Source organism: Pseudophryne corroboree, chromosome 4 (assembly GCF_028390025.1).
Source record: "Pseudophryne corroboree isolate aPseCor3 chromosome 4, aPseCor3.hap2, whole genome shotgun sequence".
NCBI lineage: Eukaryota > Metazoa > Chordata > Amphibia > Anura > Myobatrachidae > Pseudophryne > Pseudophryne corroboree.
Genome location: NC_086447.1, coordinates 491,364,526 through 491,384,209, shown reverse-complemented (window position 1 = coordinate 491,384,209; position 19,684 = coordinate 491,364,526). Strand labels below are relative to the sequence as shown.

General features: G+C 48.1%; 1 protein-coding gene across 1 annotated transcript in view; it reads right to left on the bottom strand.

Moving 5' to 3' along the window:
* The window catches only part of CDC40 (cell division cycle 40), a 222,364-nt gene that overhangs the window by 94,792 nt on the left and 107,888 nt on the right, over positions 1-19,684 (bottom strand). Inside the window, exons 5-7 of the mRNA XM_063917128.1 lie at positions 9,895-10,034; positions 3,701-3,797; positions 3,135-3,274 (exon numbers count right to left, since the gene is read on the bottom strand). Coding sequence (XP_063773198.1) covers positions 3,135-3,274; positions 3,701-3,797; positions 9,895-10,034 — 377 coding nt within the window. The remainder of the gene's footprint in view (positions 1-3,134; positions 3,275-3,700; positions 3,798-9,894; positions 10,035-19,684) is intronic.

Genomic DNA, 19,684 nt, shown 5'->3' with positions numbered 1-19,684 from the left:
TGTATATGTCTCTAATACTGGCAGTCACACCAGCCTGTTCCTTGTATATGAATAATGTAATTAATGGGACCTAATTTTATGTAGTAAACACTCCAGGTTGAACACTATTGAAACCATCTCTTGAATCTGATCTCCTAAGTATCACACACCTGTTTTTAGAATTTATCAGGTATGTGCTCCTATATACGAAGAGGGTTAGTATGAGACAGAGCATTATCATTATTTTTTTTTATAAATATGTGTAAATAAGAATATTTCTCTAATAGGCATTTTCGGTCACAAGTATAATATTGTGTGACTCATTTGATTGAAGCGAGTGTCCAAGAGCATTTGCATCTACTACTTTTATTGTTGATGGTAACTACCGAAGTGAGGTATGTGCCTTTGTATTTTTCTCTGTATACTATTTCTTCCCTTTTTTCCCCTATTCAACTTTTTTCTGTTTACTCCATTGGCCTGTATTTTACAGTTGTGTTCCAACTACAGTTTATTGTAATAATCTGTTAAACTTTGAGCAAATGTTCTGAAAACTATGTTCTACTATTATAGATAGACCCCTGATCAAGTCTCTACATGGGATGAAACGCGTTGGGTTATCTGTCTTTTTGTGATGTGACCTCCAATCTAAAGTTTTAGAAGGAGGAGTTCATGAAAGAAATATCTGTACACTTGCTCTTATTTGGACCCCCAGTGGATGTTGGTAGAGGGTGAAAATGACCAAAGTACTTTTACACCATTACGGACACTGATGTTTTTTACAAATTTTAATAACCATGTATATGAATTATCATATTCTGTCATTGTGTTGTACCAATATATGGTTTGATTGAAGAAGGGATGTTATAACAACCCTTAGGCACCAATTTCACTATTGCTATATATCTGTTGCTTTGGTTCCTTCTAATGGGACTTTGTGAAATAAGGCTATAGATTTTATAAAAATATAAAAATAAAGGGAACACTAAAATAACACATCCTAGATCTGAATGAATGAAATATTCTTATTAAATACTTTGTTCTTTACATAGTTGAATGTGCTGACAACAAAATCACACAAAACTTATCAATGGAAATCAAATTTATTAACCCATGGAGGTCTGGATTTGGAGTCGCCCTCAAAATTAAAGTATAAAAACACACTACAGGCTGATCCAACTTTGATGTAATGTCCTTAAAACAAGTCAAAATGAGGCTCAGTAGTGTGTGTGGCCTCCACGTGCCTGTATGACCTCCCTACAACCCACACAAGTGGCTCAGGCAGTGCAGCTCATCCAGGATGGCACATCAATGCGAGCTGTGGCAAAAAGGTTTGCTGTGTCTGTCAGCGTAGTGTCTAGAGCATGGGGGCGCTACCAGGAGATAGGCCAGTACATCAGGAGACGTGGAGGAGGCCAACAACCCAGCAGCAGGACCGCTACCTCCGCCTTTGAGCAAGGAGGAACAGGAGGAGCACTGCCAGAGCCCTGCAAAATGACCTCCAGCAAGCCACAAATGTGCATGTGTCTACTTAAACGATCAGAAACTGACTCCATGAGGGTGGTATGAGGGCCCGACACCCACAGGTGGGGGTTGTGCTTACAGCCCAACACCATGCAGGACGTTTGTCATTTGCCAGAGAACACCAAGATTGCCAAATTCGCCACTGGCGCCCTGTGCTCTTCACAGATGAAAGCAGGTTCTCACTGAGCACATGTGACAGACGTGAGGACGCCAAGGAGAATGTTCTGCTGCCTGCAACATCCTCCAGCATGACCGGTTTGGCAGTGGGTCAGTAATGGTGTGGGGTGGCGTTTCTTTGGGGGGCCGCACAGCCCTCCATGTGCTTGCCAGAGGTAGCCTTACTGCCATTAGGTACCGAGATGAGATCCTCAGACCCCTTGTGAGACCATATGCTGGTGCGGTTGGCCCTGGGTTCCTCCTAATACAAGACAATGCTAGACCTCATGTGGCTGGAGTGTGTCAGCAGTTCCTGCAAGACAAAGGCATTGATACTATGGACTGGCCCGCCCGTTCCCCAGACCTCAATCCAATTGAGCACATCTGGGACATCATGTGTCGCTCCATCCACCAATGCCACGTTGCACCACAGACTGTCCAGGAGTTGGCGGATGCTTTAGTCCAGGTCTGGGAGGAGATCCCTCAGGAGACCATCCGCCACCTCATCAGGAGCATGCCCAGGCGTTGTAGGGAGGTCATACAGGCACGTGGAGGCCACAGACACTACTGAGCCTCATTTTGACTTGTTTTAAGGACATTACATCAAAGTTGGATCAGCCTGTAGTGTGTTTTTCCACTTTAATTTTGAGGGTGACTCCAAATCCAGACCTCCATGGGTTAATAAATTTGATTTCCATTGAGAATTTTTGTGTGATTTTGTTGTCAGCACATTCAACTATGTAAAGAACAAAGTATTTAATAAGAATATTTCATTCATTCAGATCTAGGATGTGTTATTTTAGTGTTCCCTTTATTTTTTTTGAGCAGTATATATATATATATATATATATATATATATATATACATACACACATATATGCATACATATACACACACACACAGTATAGAATTTTGAAATCGATCTGAATCAATGTCGTGTTTTAGGGGCTAAAATACACAGGGGCAGATGTATTAACCTGGAGAAGGCATAAGGAAGTGATAAACCAGTGATATGTGCAAGGTGATAAAGGCACCAGCCAATCAGCTCCAATATGTAAATTAACAGTTAGGATCTGATTGGCTGGTGCCTTTATCACCTTGCACATTATCACTGGTTTATCACTTCCTTATGCCTTCTCCAGGTTAACACATCTGCCCCACATTTACTAACATTTAAAAAATTAATGAGACAAGAAAAAATGTGTTAGTAAAGGTGTGTTTTAGTCCCTAAAAAAAATCTATAAAGATAAGTTTAGTAAATATATACCTAAGTGAGCAAGACTCTCACAACTACAGTTTTCATATTAGTGCCTTTCTTGCATAGTAAGATCAGGAACTGCCATTACCATCCTCTAAGCACCTGGAATTATACATGTCAGTCGTCATTGCTTAATAAGTTCTGTTAGCGAACCTTTTGGATTTTTAACCGTAATTACTAAAAAACATATCAATTTAGCATATGGGCAAGCTGGGCTTACCTTTGTATGTCCAGACCAAACATGAATCTGTTTCTTGGGAAGATAACATTTTTCTGGCAATTCTGTGGAGCGCAGATTAACATCCACATCTTGAGGAATATGAAGATAAGATCTGCCTTGGTAGTCGTACATTTCTTTAACTGATAAGAAAAAAAAAGAAAAAAAGGTACATTGTAATTGTTTTACCCTGTTGCGCCTTGTATTACACTCTTCATTGGTTCACTACGATATGCCGGCGGTCGGGCTCCCGGCGAACAGCATACCGGCGCAGGGAGCCCGACCGCCGGCTTACAGACAGTGTGGCGAGCGCAAATGGGCCCCTTGCGGGCTCGCCGCGCTACGCGCGCCACACTATTTTATTCTCCCTCCAGGGGGGTCGTGGACCCCCACGAGGGAGAATAAGTGTCGGTATGCCGGCTGTCGGGATCCCGGCGCCGGTATACTGTGCGCCGGGATCCCGTCAGTCGGCATACTGAAGACCACCCATATTAACACATGGTTGGGTTAAAAAAATATTCTAAAACCAAAGAATGAACAGAAAGGTTCACAGTCATACAATGACATACCATGCAATATGGTCTTCTCATCTGCAGGCTTCTCCTCCTCAGGTTTGCCCCTCTTCTGTCTCTTTGCAGTTATCTCATCCAGTTCCTTCTGCTCTTCCTATAAAAAACAAATAACGAGATTTATGGTAAGAACTTACCGTTATTAAATCTCTTTCTGCGAGGTACACTGGGTTCCACAGGGAATAACATCGGGGTGTAGAGTAGGATCTTGATCCAAGGCACCAACCGGCTAAAAGCTTTGACTGTATCCAGAATGCATAGCACCGCCTCCTCTATAACCCCGCCTCAGTGCACAGGAGCTGTCCAATTAAGTAGCAGGTAAAAGAGACAACAGTTAGTAGCCACATACACCACATTCTCACGACAGGAGAAGGTGTCAGCGGCTAATGCCATACAAACCCAAAGAAGCTAAGCGCGTCAGGGTGGGCGCCCTGTGGAACCCAGTTTACCTCGCAGAAAGAGATTTAACAACGGTAAGTTCTTACCATAAATTCATTTTCTGCAGCAGGGTACACTGGGTTCCAAACGGAATAACATCGGGGATGTCCTAAAGCAGTTCCTCAAGGGAGGGGACGCACTGTAGCGGGCACAAGAACCCGGAGTCCAAAGGAAGCATCCTGGGAGGCGGAAGTATCGAAGGCATAGAACCTTATGCACGTGTTCACTGAGGACCATGTAGCCGCCTTGCAGAATTGTTCAAGGGTCGCACCACGGCGGGCCGCCCAAGAAGGTCCAACAGACCGAGTAGAATGGGCCTTGATAGTCGCAGGAGCTGGACGACCAGCCTATACATAAGCATGTGCAATCACCATTCTAATCCATCTGGCCAGGGTCTGCTTGTGAGCAGACCAGCCACGTTTGTGAAAACTGAACAGTACAAAGAGAGAATCAGACTTCCTGATGGGAGCCGCCCTCTTCACATAGATACGGAGAAACCGTATCACATCCAAAGACCGCTCTTTGGAAGACCATTCAGAAGAGACAAAGGCCGGAACCACAATCTCCTGATTAAGGTAGGTACCCGGGACGTGCTCTAAGAACCGCCCAGTCACGGTGAAAAATCAGATAGGGGGACCTACAAGACAAGGCACCCAAATCTGACACCCGTCTAGCAGAGGCAATAGCCAGTAGAAACAATACCTTAAGAGAAAGCCACTTAAGGTCTGCAGATTCCAGAGGCTAAAACGGAGACTCCTGTAATGCCTCCAGCACCACCGACAAATCCCAAGGAGCCACAGGCGGAATGTAAGGAGGTTGAATCCGCAACACACCCTGAGTACCTGATGTTCATACATTCAGAGTCGCAATTTTTCTCTGGAACCAAACCGACAAGGCAGAAATATGAACCTTGATGGAGGCCAGACGAAGGCCCAAGTCCAGGCCCTGTTGTAGAAAGGGCAAAAGCTTGGCCGTACTAAACTTGTAAGAGTCATGATGGTTAGTGGCGCACCAAGCAAAGTAAGAATTCCAGACCCTATGATAAATCCGAGCAGAAGCCGGTTTACGGGCCTTCAACATGGTTTGAATGACCGCCTCAGAAAATCCTTTGGCCCTCAGAACCGAAACTTCAAGAGCCACGCCGTCAAAGCCAGCCGGGCCAAATCCTGATATCCACAGGGGCCCTAAACGAGGAGATCTGGGCGCTGCGGAAGTAGAAGAGGACACTCTATCGAGAGACCCTGAAGATCTGAGAACCAATGCCGTCTGGGTCACGCTGGAGCGATCAGAAGTAGGATTCCTCCTTCTTGCTTGAACTTCCTTATTAGTCTGGGCAGGAGTGACACAGGAGGGAACACGTATGGCAGCCGAAAGTTCCATGGAATTGCCAGTGCGTCCACGATTGCGGCTTAAAGATCCCTTGTCCTTGCTCCGAAGACCGGAACCTTGTGATTGTGTCGAGACGCCATCAGATCCACATCTGGTAGGCCCCACTTGCCCACTAGGAGTTGAAATACTTCTGGATGGAGGCGTGTACGTCCTGACGACTGAGGAAGTCCGCTGCCCAGTTTAGGACCCCTGGAATGAACACTGCCGATATGGCTGGCAGGTGGCGTTCCATCCACTGAAGAATCCTGGATACTTCCCATATTGCCATGCGGCTTCGAGTGCTGCCTTGATGATTTATGTACGCCACTGTGATGGCGTTGTCAGACTGTACTTGAACAGGTCTGTTCTGTATTATATGCTGGGCCAAGTTCAGTGCATTGAACACAGCCTGCAATTCCAGAATGTTTATTGGGAGGAGAGACTCCTCCCTGGTCCACCGACCCTGAAGGGACTGCTGCTCCAACACCGCGCCCCAGCCTATCAGACTGGCATCCGTCGTCAGAAGAACTCAGTTGGAGATCCAGAAGGGACGACCCCTGCTCAAACATTGGTCCTGCAGCCACCAACTTAGTGACAGACGGACCTCCAGAGACAAGGAGATCATTTGAGACCTGACCCGGTGAGGCAGTCCGTCCCACTTGGCAAGAATCAGCTTCTGCAGAGGGCGGGAATGGAATTGAGCGTACTCCACCATGTTGAAAGCCGACACCATGAGACCTAGTACTTGCATTGCCAAGTGTATCGACACTTGCGGACGAGATAGGATGCATCGAATCCTGTCCGGAAGTTTCAGGACCTTCTCCGGAGACCAGAACAACCACTGGTTGTGAGTGTCCAACAACGCCCCCAGGTGCACCATGCTCTGAGCAGGGACCAGGGAAGATTTCTTCCAGTTGATGAGCCACCCGTGAGCTTGAGGAAACTGGAGCGTCAAATCCAGATGACGTAGGAGAATTTCTAGGGAATTTTCCAGGATCAACAAGTCGTCCAAATACGGGAGGATCATGACCCCTTGACGGCAGAGTACAGTCGTCATTACCGCCATGACCTTTGTGAAGACTCGCGGAGCCGTGGCCAAACCAAAAGGTAAAGCCCGAACTTGATAATGGAGGCTGCCCACAGCAAACCTCAGGTATTGCTGATGCGACATTGCAATAGAAATATGCAGGTAAGCATCTTGTATGTCCAGGGAGACCATATAATCCACGGGCTCCAATGCCAGAACAATAGAGTGAAGAGTTTCCATACGAAACCTGGAGACTCTCACAATCTTGTTCAAGGATTTGAGGTTGAGAATGGGGCGAGAGGACCCATTCCGGGACTAGGAACAGCGGTGAATAGTACCCCTTGCCTCTCTGAGCCAGAGGCACCTGTACCACCACTCCTGTGTCCAGGAGGGACTGTACCACCGATTGAAGAGATTTTGCCTTCACCTGATCCGAAGGGACATCTGTCAGGCAAAATCGATGATGGGGACGATTCTTGAAGGATATGGCGTAGCCGTGAGTGACGAAGTCCCGTACCCAGGCATCAGAAGTGGTCTTCAACCATTCCTGGGTAAACCCTAGAAGTCTGCCTCCCACCCTGGAGTGAGGCCCGCCCCGTCATGCAGCAGGCTTGTCAGGTTTGGAAGCAGGCTGACGGACAGCCCACGCACGTTTAGGTTTGTGCTTAGGGGTTTTGATAGTGCGAGCTTGTTTCGGGTACGCCTGACCTTTTGCTTTACCTGAAGGACGAAAGGAGCGAAAGGAAGTACTCTTAACCTTCGGCACCGAAGGAGCAGTACTAGGTAGACACGCTGTTATAGCAGAAGCTAAGTCAGCCACTATCTTGTTGAGGCCACTTCAAAAAGAATGTCAGGGTTTTCTATGAATCCAGATCCACAGACCAGGACCATAACCAGAAAATCCGGCAAGCCAAAATGGACGTAGTAGAAGCCTTGGCCGCCAGAATACCGGCATCAGAAGCCGCCTCCTTAATGTAATGAGAGGCTGTGACAATATACGAGAGACATTGTCTAGCATTATCAGAAAAATTGGAAGGCAGCTCTGCTTCCACCTCCTGAGGCCACGCTTCAATAGCTTCAGCAGCCCATGTCGCTGCAATAGTGGGCTGATGCACAGCTCCTGCTAGGGTGTAAATCGCATTTAAGCAACCCTCCACAAGCTTATCCGTCGGATCTTTCACAGAAGTGACAGAGCTGAGGATACCACCAGCAGCGCCACTTGCAAATCCACCGGTGGGGGTGTTTCCCAATTTTTACTTCGCTCCGCAGCGAGGTGTGAATTTCTTTCCCGGATTTTCCCAGGATTCCCGACGTATGTCAACTAAATGGTCAGAGTGAGGTAAAACTTGTTTCACAACCTTCTGACGTTTAAATCTGTCCGGTTTCATAGAGGAAGCATCAGGCTCTGGGTCGTCAGTAATTTGAAGAATAAGTCTGATAGCCTCCAATAAGTCAGGAACATCCACCTGTGAGACCGATTCCCCATCAGAAGTGTCTGGATCAGTGCTGTGGGGTCATTATACACGCCATCCTCATCAGATGAGGTGCCTGGGACGTGGGTGGATTGTGAGGAAGTAATGGCACGCTTAGAGGACACCTTGGTCTTAGGCGGGCGAGAGTGAGAATTCTGTTTAGTCAGTGAGTGGTTCAGTTGCTGTAACTGAGTGGACAGGTGATCTGCCCATGGCGGATTAACCACAGGGACAATATGCGGTTGTACCAGCACGTGAGGGCCCATAGGGGGCGTAAGTCTAATTACCAGCATGCTTAGTAACGTGGAAAAAGTAGCTCAAGGTGGTTCATTATGAACCCCCGTTGCTACGGTCCCACTGGGGGGGTAGGGAACCCCCAGAACCTGAACCCTCTGCTGCTATGTTTTCCTCTAATGTGTCCGCAGCGTCACCACCACGCAGTGTGAGATCAGCCGCAGCACCATCACGCCTTGTAGTTGACATACCTGTAAGCTCAATTCACGGGCAACCCAGTACAATAGCAGCAGTCTAATACCTTAACAAGAACCCCCTGAGCAGTGTATTAGCACAAACAGAGAATTCAAGAGGTATATGGTGACTGAAAATCACAGAGAAAAATACTCCATAAGTATATCCTGTGAAACACCTATATTAAACAAAAACCCTGACTCCCTTAGCCCCCACAGGGTACAGAATATAGGGATAACAGTCTGAGCGAGATACACGGAATGGAAGTCACGCAGCAGCTGTATATGCAAATACACAGAGTCACATGTACAATGCAGAAATTATGACATGCAATAAAAATGCACTGGACTAGCAATACAAAGTAATACTAAGTAAGGCTATACAGTCAATAGATATATCAATGCACAGTAAATACTGGATGTATATCACAGGGTACTTGTACTACATAACCCTGACTAAATGCACTGTTTCTTAATTAACACTGTCAACAGACATGTAGAATACTTAAGTGTCCTGTAAAATGCACAGTGCTGACACGCAGGTGGTTTTACAGAGGAGGTTTTGCCCAAGCAGTCCCAGGATTAGCTCAGCATGTGAAAATGGCTCCCAAACCCTGACAGGGAGTGAGGGAGAGAGAGATATGCAGCTCCAGGGCAGGAACATTTTCTCTAAATGGCACGCTGGGGGAGGGGCTACAGGTCATAGCCTTATCCCCTTGCTGGACTTCCCCAACGGGTACTGTGGGCCATATAAAATTGATTTTTAGTAAAACCGACCTGTGCCCCTGCCCTGGTGGTCTAGTGGGGTCCCTGTACTGCCACAGTGTCCACGCCAGCGTGCGCGGCCCGCCTCACACCGGCTGCGCCGGATCGCGGTTAGCAGCGGGTCCCGCCTGGAGGACCCTCTTACCTCCTCCCTAAGTGCGGCCACGCAATCCAGGAGAGCTGCGGTGGAGTGTGTGCCTGACTGAAGAAAACCGGAGCCTCTGCTGTAAGTACCTGGCAACCAGGGCGCGGGAGTATACAGCGCCGCTGGGGGGGTGATGGAGCTGCAGCAAGAGATTTCTGGCTGACATCTAACACTCACAGTGTCTCTGCTGCAGCCCTTGAAGTCTTCAAAGTTCACTTAAAAAAGCTCTTCTGAGGGCTACTTGAGCAGCGCTGCCTGTTTTATGCCTGCACTGCATGGCACCAACTACAAAACTGAGCTCCTGTGCACGGAGGCGGGGTTATAGAGGAGGTGGCGCTATGCATTCTGGGAACAGTCAAAGCTTTTAGCCTGTTGGTGCCTCAGATCAAGATCCTATTCTACACCCCAATGTTATTCCCTGTGGAACCCAGTGTACCCCGCTGCAGAAATGATCTTATTTGAAGAAGTCTGTGTTTTCATAGTTTACCGAAAGCACTCTAAATATTATTTACCTCTGATGGTTTGGCAACATCTTTCTCATCAACATATTTTGCCCATGGGCCCAGGAAACCATCTATATTAGAGGCATCACTTCCTTTCACCTTTCTCCTCTTTTCATTTTTCTTCTGACCAGATTCAAACACTGTTAATCCTAAATAAGTAATGAACAAATAATGCTGTCAGCCAATACAGGTGTAAGAAAATAGTGTTCCACTGATCATGTTCAGGAATATAGTACAGTTTTTTGAAAGGGGTCCTTTTTGAAGTATACAATGGTCATGTAACAATTGAAACATTATATTTGAAATAACAATTTGCCTATATCTTAAAGTGTAGTTCAACTAACTTTCAAATGAGGTTCCTTGTTTTTATAATAAGAGACCTCATAACTTATCCTTTTCTAGCTAAAATCGTCTTGACTATACATTGTGGGAGTAACAGAGATAAACACACTGTACTAAAAGTAAAAGATAAGTTGCTTTTAGATCAAAAAATACCTTGCAAAAGGATTCAAACCAATTGCCAATTCTCACTGTACTCCATTACAAATTCTATACTGAAATTTTGTTCTGTTATTTTTATTTAAAACAATGCAAAATATTTATGTACAGTATAATATTATCTGCTACTGTGTCCGTCCAGTAAGCTGCCAGTCAGAGCTCCAGTTCACACTGGCTGATACCTCTTTCAGACCGCCAGCTTTGAAAACGGGTTATTGACACATGAGCGCGCATAACCCGTGCTCCTGTGCGGTCTGATAGGTGCGACCCGGAATTTCAACCCTGGTAGTGAACTCATGATCAACCCATCTCGTTGTGCGGTGTAAACGGGAGCTGGGTCGATGCGACCAGTTTCCCTTTCACACTATGTGGACTGGCGGCCCTGGGAGATCATGCGATCTCCAAGCACTGCTCCTGCCACATCACCAACCTGGCAATATACCGAGTTGCAGACAGCGGCGGCGGGACACCTGAGGCAGGTAGCACCCAGGGAGCTTCCGTGTCAGGCTCCCGGGTGCGACCCGCCTAAGGTGGTCTGAAAGGGGTATGACGGAGTCACACAGCCTCCCTTCTTTCCCACAGGGATGTTTGCATGTACAGTAACATAGTAACTAAAGTTGAAAAAAGACAATTGTCCATCAAGGACAGTTCCTCGAGTTCTGTCAGAACCAGAGTACATACCAGCTTTGAACATTTATCCAGAATGACTTTGGCCCATTCCTGCAGGCAGATTTACACCAGGTTTGTCAGAGGATACTGCTTACAAATCATAACATCGTATTATATTATGAAGCTAAGCATACACGTGCAAATAAAATGCCTTTCAAACTGATAGACATTTTATCTGATAGTCCTGACATTGCACTTATCATGGCCATACATTGTAAGATATCTCACAAAGGGGCCTATGTATCAAAGCTTGGAGAAATATAAAGTGGAGAGAGATTAAGTACAAACCAATCAGCTCCTGTAAATTTGGGGGCACCCCATTGGGGAGGCTGCAGAAGATTGTGTCTTGCCATGGCTGCAACTTTAGAAGGATTTGGTGAGCTAATCAGTGAGACTCTGTGCTGGCTGCCTTGCAATTACCAGTTTATGTGCCCCACACTGATAAATGCAAAGGCAGCCAGCAAAGTGGCTGTGCCGAGTGTCCTGTATGCTACACAGCCTAGCAGCATTGTCACCTCCCCACCCCCCACCGCAACCCTTTTGTAGTGTCCACATAAAGGGGTACTTCAGATCTGATCGTTGTTGTGCGTTTTCGCACAGCAGGCGATCAGCTGCGAACCACAAATGTGTATGAGCCGCAATGTGCTATCGCGTCGCACAACCACAACGGGCATCAACGCCTAGCAACGGGATCGAGCAAAACAAACAAACGCACGGGCGATCTCAAGGTGACTGACAGGAAGAGGCCGTTTGTGGGTGTCAACTGACCGTTTTCCAGGAATGTCCGGAAAAATGCAGGCAGGCTCAGGCATTTTGAGGGAGGGTGTCTGACGTCCGCTCCGGTCCCGATCAGCAGATTCCATCACAGCAGCTAAGTCCTGGGCTGCGCAGAGACTGCACAAACTGATTTTTGTGCAGCTCCGCTACAGAAGCAAATACACACTTGCACAGGCTTCTCCCCTCTCCCTGTAGGCGGCGACTATCTAATTGCAGGGCAGCAAAAAGAGGATTTTGGTACTTACCGATAAATCCATTTCTCTGAATCCTCTAGGGGACACTGGAGTCCTATACAGTAGGGGTGTGAAGCCTTGAACCGGAGGTGTGGCACAATCTTAAATTAGCATTGTCTGCACAGCCGGCTCCTCCCCCTTCACATCCCTCATCCCTCAGTTTGAAAAATTTGACTGAGAGAATAGGACATGAAACTATAGTCCATGGCGAGGAACCGAACCGTACAACATATCAAACAGCGGCCAAGAACTCTTAACCGAATAACTAACGCTGTTTGCACGAACTGTTTACAACAAGAACTTTGAACACAGCAGGTCGACAGCACCGAGGCGGGCGTCCAGTGTCCCCTAGAGGATTCAGAGAAATGGATTTATCGGTAAGTACCAAAATCCTCTTTTCTCTTTCATCCACTAGGGGACACTGGAGTCCTATACAGTAGGGGACGTCCCAAAGTTTTCCCCCAGGAAGGGAGTGCTGTCGGTGGCCTGCAAAACTAAACGTCCGAACTTAGATTCTCCGGACGCAAAAGTATCAAACTAGTAAAATTTCGCGAACGTGTGGGCTGAAGACCACGTTGCCGCTCTGCAAAGTTGAGTAGTGGAAGCACCCCTGGCAGCCGCCCACGAGGCACCCACTGATCGGGTAGTATGAGCACCCGTCTGAACCGGCACCTCTTTGCCACAGGAAATATAAGCCTGCCGAATGGCAAGTCTAATCCATCTGGACAAAGTCTGCTTAGAGGCCGGCCAACCCTTCTTTGGCCCATCATAAAGAACAAACAAATGGTCCGACTTTCTGAAAGATGACGTAACCTGTACGTATACCCGTAAAGCTCGGACAACATCCAATGACACATCCTCATCTGTGAGACCCTGGAAAGATGGAACCACTATTGGCTGGTTTACATGAAACCCCGACACCACCTTCGGAAGGAAGTCTGCTCTTGTACGGAGTTCCGCCCTATCCTCATGAAAAACTAAGAAAGGGCTCTTACAGGATAAGGCTCCCAACTCGGAAACCCGCCTAGCCGAAGCCAAGGCAAGTAATAACGTGACCTTCCAAGAAATATATTTCAGGTCTGTACTTGTTAATGGCTCAAAAGTCGGTGACTTCAAATATTCTAACACCAAACCTAAGTCCCATGGTGCCGTGGGAGGACGAAAAGGGGGTTGAATCCTCAGAACCCCTTGTAAAAAGGTCTGAATCTCTGGCAAGGATGCTAACCGCTGTTGGAAAAGGATGGAGAGAGCCGAAATCTGAACCTTCAAAGAGCCCAGTCTGAGTCCTCCCTCTAGACCGGCCTGAAGGAACAATAGAAGTCGCGATAAATGGAAATTTGATGAGTTCCATCCCCGTTCCTGACACCAAGCCATGTACCGTCTCCAAATCCTGTAGTAGTGCCTGGCTGTGACCGGCTTCCTAGCGGCAATCATTGTAGGAATGGCCGTTCGTGGGATCCCTCTGTCTCTTAAGATCCGGGTTTCAATAGCCACGCCGTCAAACGCAGCCTGTTTAGGTCGGGGTGCAGGAACGGTCCCTGAGATAGCAGGTCCTCTCTCTGAGGTAACCTCCAAGGATCCTCCGCCAGTAACCCTCGCAGGTCGGTGTACCAACTCCTGCGGGGCCAATCTGGAGCGATTAGAATAACCCACACTCGTTCCCGCTTTACTCTTTTCAGAACTCTGGGTATGAGTGGGAATGGTGGAAATATGTAAACTTTTCTGTAACACCACGGAAGTGTCAATGCGTCCACTCCTTCTGCTGCTGGATCTCGAGTTCTTGACACATATCTGGGCAGCTGATGGTTTTGTCGAGACGCCATTAGGTCCACCTGAGGTAGGCCCCATCTTCTCACAAACATGTTGAAAATCCGTGGATGAAGGCACCACTCCCCCGGATGCATGTCCTGGCGACTGAGGTAATCTGCTTCCCAGTTCTCCACACCTGGAATGAACACTGCGGAGAGAATGATGTCTCGTCTTTCTGCCCACAACCAGATCTTTGTGGCCTCCTTCAACGCCATCCTGCTCTTTGTTCCTCCTTGACGGTTTATGTAAGCCGTCGTTGTGACATTGTCTGACTGAATCCTGATGTTTTGATTCATGACTAGGTCTTCTGCTAAGAGAAGGGCATTGTAGACTGCTCTTAGTTCGAGGATATTTATGGGTAATTTGCTTTCCTGTAGCGTCCATCGTCTCTGAAACTGATGGTCGTCTAGGACGGCTCCCCAACCTCTGAGACTGGCGTCCGTCGTCAAGATCTTCCAATCCCAAATGCCGCATTTCTTGCCGGCTGTAAGGTTCTTGTGTGAAGACCACCCTATCAAGGAGACCCTTACTTGTGGTTGAAGTCGAATTTTCCGATGGAGAAGCCAGTGTGAGCCTGCTCCCTGAGCAATGAGGTTCATTTGGAATGGTCGTGAATGAAGTCTGCCGTACTGGAGAGCTTCGAACGACGCCACCATCTTCCCGAGAAGTTGCACACACAGAGGTGCAGAGAAACGGTCTGCGTCCTCAGTACCTGAGCCACTAATCTCTGTAGGTCCTGTACCTTGTTCTCTGGGAGGAACACACGTAAGAGGACCGTGTCCAAGATGAGACCGAGGAATTGGATCCGTTGAGTCGGTATGAGGTTGGACTTTTTGAAATTGACAATCCATCCATGTTGAATCAGAAATTGATGGGATGTCTGAACATCCTTGAGCAGTCGATTCTGAGATGGAGCTTTGATCAGTAAATCGTCCAGATAAGGTATAATCGTGACCCCCAACAGTCTTAGTCCTGCCACCATTATCGCCATGATCTTTGTGAAAATTCTTGGGGCTGACGCTAGACCGAACAGCAAGGCCCGGAATTGGTAGTGCTCCGCCACCAGTGCGAACCGTAAGTAAGCCTGGTGAGGAGTCCAGATTGGGATATGCAGATATGCATCCTTTATGTCCATGGATACCATGAACTCGCTTGGTTCTAAGCCTGCAATAACTGATTGGATTGATTCCATCTTGAATCTGTAGACTTTTAAAAACTGGTTGAAAACTTTTAAATTGAGAATTGGTCTGACCGTCCCGTCTGGTTTTGGCACGACAAAAAGATTGGAATAGAACCCCGTTCCTCTCTGAGAAGCGGGAACCGGAATAATGACCTCTGCTTGTAGTAATTTTTGAATTGCTGCCCGTAGTGCCCTTGCTTTTTGAGGGCACTGAGGCAATCCTGTTGTAAAAAAACTGACTGTGAGGCCTCTGTTGAAATTCCAGTTTGTATCCCTGAGAGATTAGGTTGTTCACCCAAAGCTCCGGTGAGGTTTTGGCCCAGATGTCCTGAAAACCTTCCAGTCGGCCGCCCACCAAGGGGGACCCCAGGTGAGCTGGGAGGCCGTCATGCCACGGTCTTGTCAGCAGGTTTATCCTGCTTTCTTGTTGCTGCCTGCGAGCGGCCTCTACCTCTGCCCCCGCGTGCTTGTGTACCGAAACCCCTACCTCGGGCTCGAAAGGACTGTGATCTAAATGAAGTAAACGATGGTCCCGAATAACCTCTCCTAGTTTGTGGAGCGGTTAGAAAAGTGGACTTCCCCGCTGTAGCCTGCGAAATCCACTTGTCCAGCTCTGGTCCGAACAGCATTTCACCCCCAAAGGGAATGGATTCTACCGCCTTCTTGGTGTCAGAGTCTCCTTGCCATTCTCTGAGCCATAAAATCCTCCTAGCCGATATGGCCGATGCAGATATGCGTGATGCTATTCTGCTAATATCCTTAGAAGCTTGACACAAGTATGTAGCAGATTCCCGAATGTGTTCCGCCAACTGTGTAATCTCTTCTAAGCTATTTTCCTCCTCAATAGCTTGCACTATACGGCCGGACCATGCACCCATGGCCTTGTTGACCCAAGCACAGACGATCGCAGGTCTCTGCGCTGCACCTGCTGCTACAAATATTGATTTTAACGCAGTCTCAACTTTACGTTCGGACGCATCCTTTAAAGTAGTTACGTTAGGAATTGGCAAGATTGTCTTCTTTGACAACCTTCCTAGGGAAGCATCCACTACCGGCGGAGATTCCCACTTGTCCATTACACCCCTAGGTAAGGGGTAAGTTACCTGAAACCGTTTCGGAAATTGAAAACGTTTGTCAGGTTGTTTCCAAGCCTCTTCCATCTGAGATTGGAGGGATTTAGGAATGGGAAACTCTGCTGAACGCGGCTTCTGGGATTCGAACAAATCGAATTCTTCCGGCTCCCGGATTTCCGCTTCCTTAAAGCTTAGGATGTCCTTTACTGCGTCAATTAAGGAATCCAGACCCGAGATCGCCGATCCTTCTTCAGGAAAATCAGCGTCTAGGATGGGTTCAATTAACTCACCTTCTTCCGTATCCGGAAGAAAACCCTCTTCCTCCTCCGATTCTGGTATAATAGGAAGAGTTCTTTTAACAGCCTTGCGCACAGTCGTCTCAGCGTGTGCGGGTGGCGTTAATTTGATGAGAAATTCCTCCATTGTCTTTGAGAATCCCGCAGCCCATTCCGATTGCTGTTTGCGGGATTCTGCCATTTCCTTGGAGATTCTATTAGCAAGGTTGTCCTCCCATGCCTTAGCCAGAGCACTGCTCCCAGGTAGAGCGTCCTTGTCTAAGCAGGAGTCGCACACCCCGGAGCTGCCGACCCGCGTGCTCTTCTTGTTACATTTCGTACAAACATAGCAGGTCTTTGAGGTCTTGGTAGCCTTAGACATGCTGTTTTTGTTATTTTAAAACCCCGTATCAGGGTATTACGCAGCGCTTTCACCCTTTAAACTAGGAAGAGAAAGACTGGGAGATGACGGAAGCGAAGGTATTGGATCCGGCTGGAATTACCTGTCCCCTTTTATAAAAGGAACAGTTCAAAAAAATAAAAATAAAAATAAAATAAAACACCAGCCGACTCGCAACCCTCACACCCCAACTGTAATCAGCTACGATGTTAGAGTTGGCTTGCTTCCGTGTATTTTCTCCGGGATCTTTGAAAGAGACGTCCCTTGAAAATATAAATTTGTAAAGTCTCTCTACTATTTTAATGCCTGTTCTATCCAGGCCGTGCAGCAGGGGGAGTTTTTCTACTTCCTATGTACACTACTGGTGGGGGAGGGGGAGGACCCATCCCTCACCTCAGCCTGGCGCCAAAAACGTAAAATGTCCTTCCTATAATAAAAATAAAAATATATATGTGTGCCGCACTGATTTTAATCTAGTGCCTTTGCATTTACTGGTCCCCTGTGGCCGCTACACAGCGCGCTCCGGACCCGCCGGCTGGCGCGCGCGACGGGTCCTTCTCTCGTAGCGGCGTCCTGTGCTCTCTCTCTGTACTGAGTCTTCCCCCATGTGCAGCGCACCCTGGAGCCGCCGGCTGGCGCGCGCGACGGGTCCGTCTCCCGTAGCGGCGCCTGTGTTCCCCTCCGGCGATGGGCTTAAACACCTGCTGCTATTGCTGACAGGGAAAGACAGGGTGAGTCACAGAGAACTCCCGCGCCGCACTAGGGCTCCCACGCGCCGGCCATACTCTGTCTGCTCTGCCCTTTCCTATCAGGTTCTATAAAGGGGAGTTAACAGCAAGCTGTAAGAGGAAGAGGAAGGGAAAAAACAAAAAAAAAAAACTTTTACTACTGAAAGACCCTAGTCTAATTTATACGACCAGTACTCACTATTTTGGAGGATCTCCTGTGGAGAGATGCAGGTCCCTTCAATAGGGATCTTTGTCTCTCTGACCTGAAGTAGCTTTGTCCCCCCTTTATTAGGGTTACGCAGCCCCCTGTTAGTTTTTGTCAGGAGCTCAAGTGCTCCACGTATTGTGCCTCCAGCACAATTTTTCAAACTGAGGGATGAGGGATGTGAAGGGGGAGGAGCCGGCTGTGCAGACAATGCTAATTTAAGATTGTGCCACACCTCCGGTTCAAGGCTTCACACCCCTACTGTATAGGACTCCAGTGTCCCCTAGTGGATGAAAGAGAAAAACACAGCCCAGCGATCAGATCTAAATTACCCCCAAAGTCTAGTGATTGCCAAATACTCAGTATAGCGCACCTGTATGCACTACAGGAGATGAGCAGGTCTTGCAGGCTGCAGCAGCCAATAACAATCCTCAGGTCCGGATGTCAGAAGTTTGTTGTGAGGATGCTGAGTAACCCGCCCCACTTGTCTTCCCTGATGCGCTGACAGCTGCACCAAAGTGTCCTGACCCCAGCACCTCCTATCACAGTCACTTTCTTCAGCCAATCTCTTCCCTCCTGTGGCAGCAGCGTGCCTCCCAGGCTGCGGAACCGGTTGCTACAGTTTCTTCTCTGTGCTCTTTCGAGGGCTGTCAGGAGCACCCGACATGGCCTCCCAAATACTGTCTGCCACCCCCTGCCCTCGCAGCGCTTCAGCATCCTCTCCTGGATGCAGCTTCGCCACCTAGATGCCATTCTTGGGAAGAGCGTTTCCATATACAGCCGCTGCAACTTCCCCACCCTGGCCTGCTGCTCCAAACACCTGGTGCCGGTAAGATGTGTCTGTGTTGCTCAATGTCCGGTCAGGGGATGGGGTTACTGTTGCATATGAGGGCACCCTCATGCGTGTGTGCCAGCATGGTGTTCCCTTCCCGGAGGTTGCCCCAGTCCCCTCTGCCGCCACTCATACGTGTAGTTTAGAGGTCGTGTACCCAGCCGAAGCATTGTCACTGTGCACCGTCACCTGCACCTCTGCTCCAGTATAATTTGGATTTTCTTCTCCTCCTGTTACATGACAGGTATGCGGTTAGCATACCGCTCGCCGGGATCCCGACGGAGGCACCACACTGACGCCGTTATACTGGTGAGGTAGGTGATTCCCCCTCTATGGACTCGATGCCTTGATTCTGGCAGACGGGATGCTGCTGTTGGTATATCAAACAGCTGGCATCCCATCTGCCTGTAAAACATACCGGACCCACCTCAGGCACGCGAAGCATAAATCCACGATAAGCGGGCTGCCGGAGCCGCGATAACATATGGGATCGGAGACTTATCCCACGGGCCGTTTTCGGCTTGTAATAGGATACTGCGATAATGACCACTGTCTTCTGCAGCTTCCCCTCCACTTAACTGACAGCTAGGTATTGGCTGCAGCGGAGCGCATCCCCGGTGACCAACCCATTTTAGAAAAGGGAGTCCCTTGCCCTTAAAAATGGGTAACATAAGCACATTTTTGTCATCACTGAGCATACCCAGTCCCTGCTGATGAAAGGCTGTCCTATACCATAATGCCATTAAGTAAGAGACGGAAAAGCAGATGAGGGACTAGGGCCCTGCTTTTGAAAGCTTACATTCTAAACGGAGGGGGCACAAACAAGCGTGACACAGATGGGGTAGAAAGTAAGCATGGGCCACAGAAGGTTTAGGATGAGAGACGGCTGGGATTGGTGAAGAAGTGGATGTTGGGAGCCCATTTTAAGTTTTGTAGCGAGTCTGAGAGGTAGAGAATTTCAGAGAAAGGGAGTAGCACATGCAAAATCTTGGAGGTAGGAGTGAGAGGCGGTAATCAGGCAGGAGAGGCGGCGTGCATTATCAGAGTAAAGAGGACAGGTGGGACTATAAAGGGAGATAAGGTCAGAGATGTACATTGGAGAGGTGTGGGCTTCGTAAGC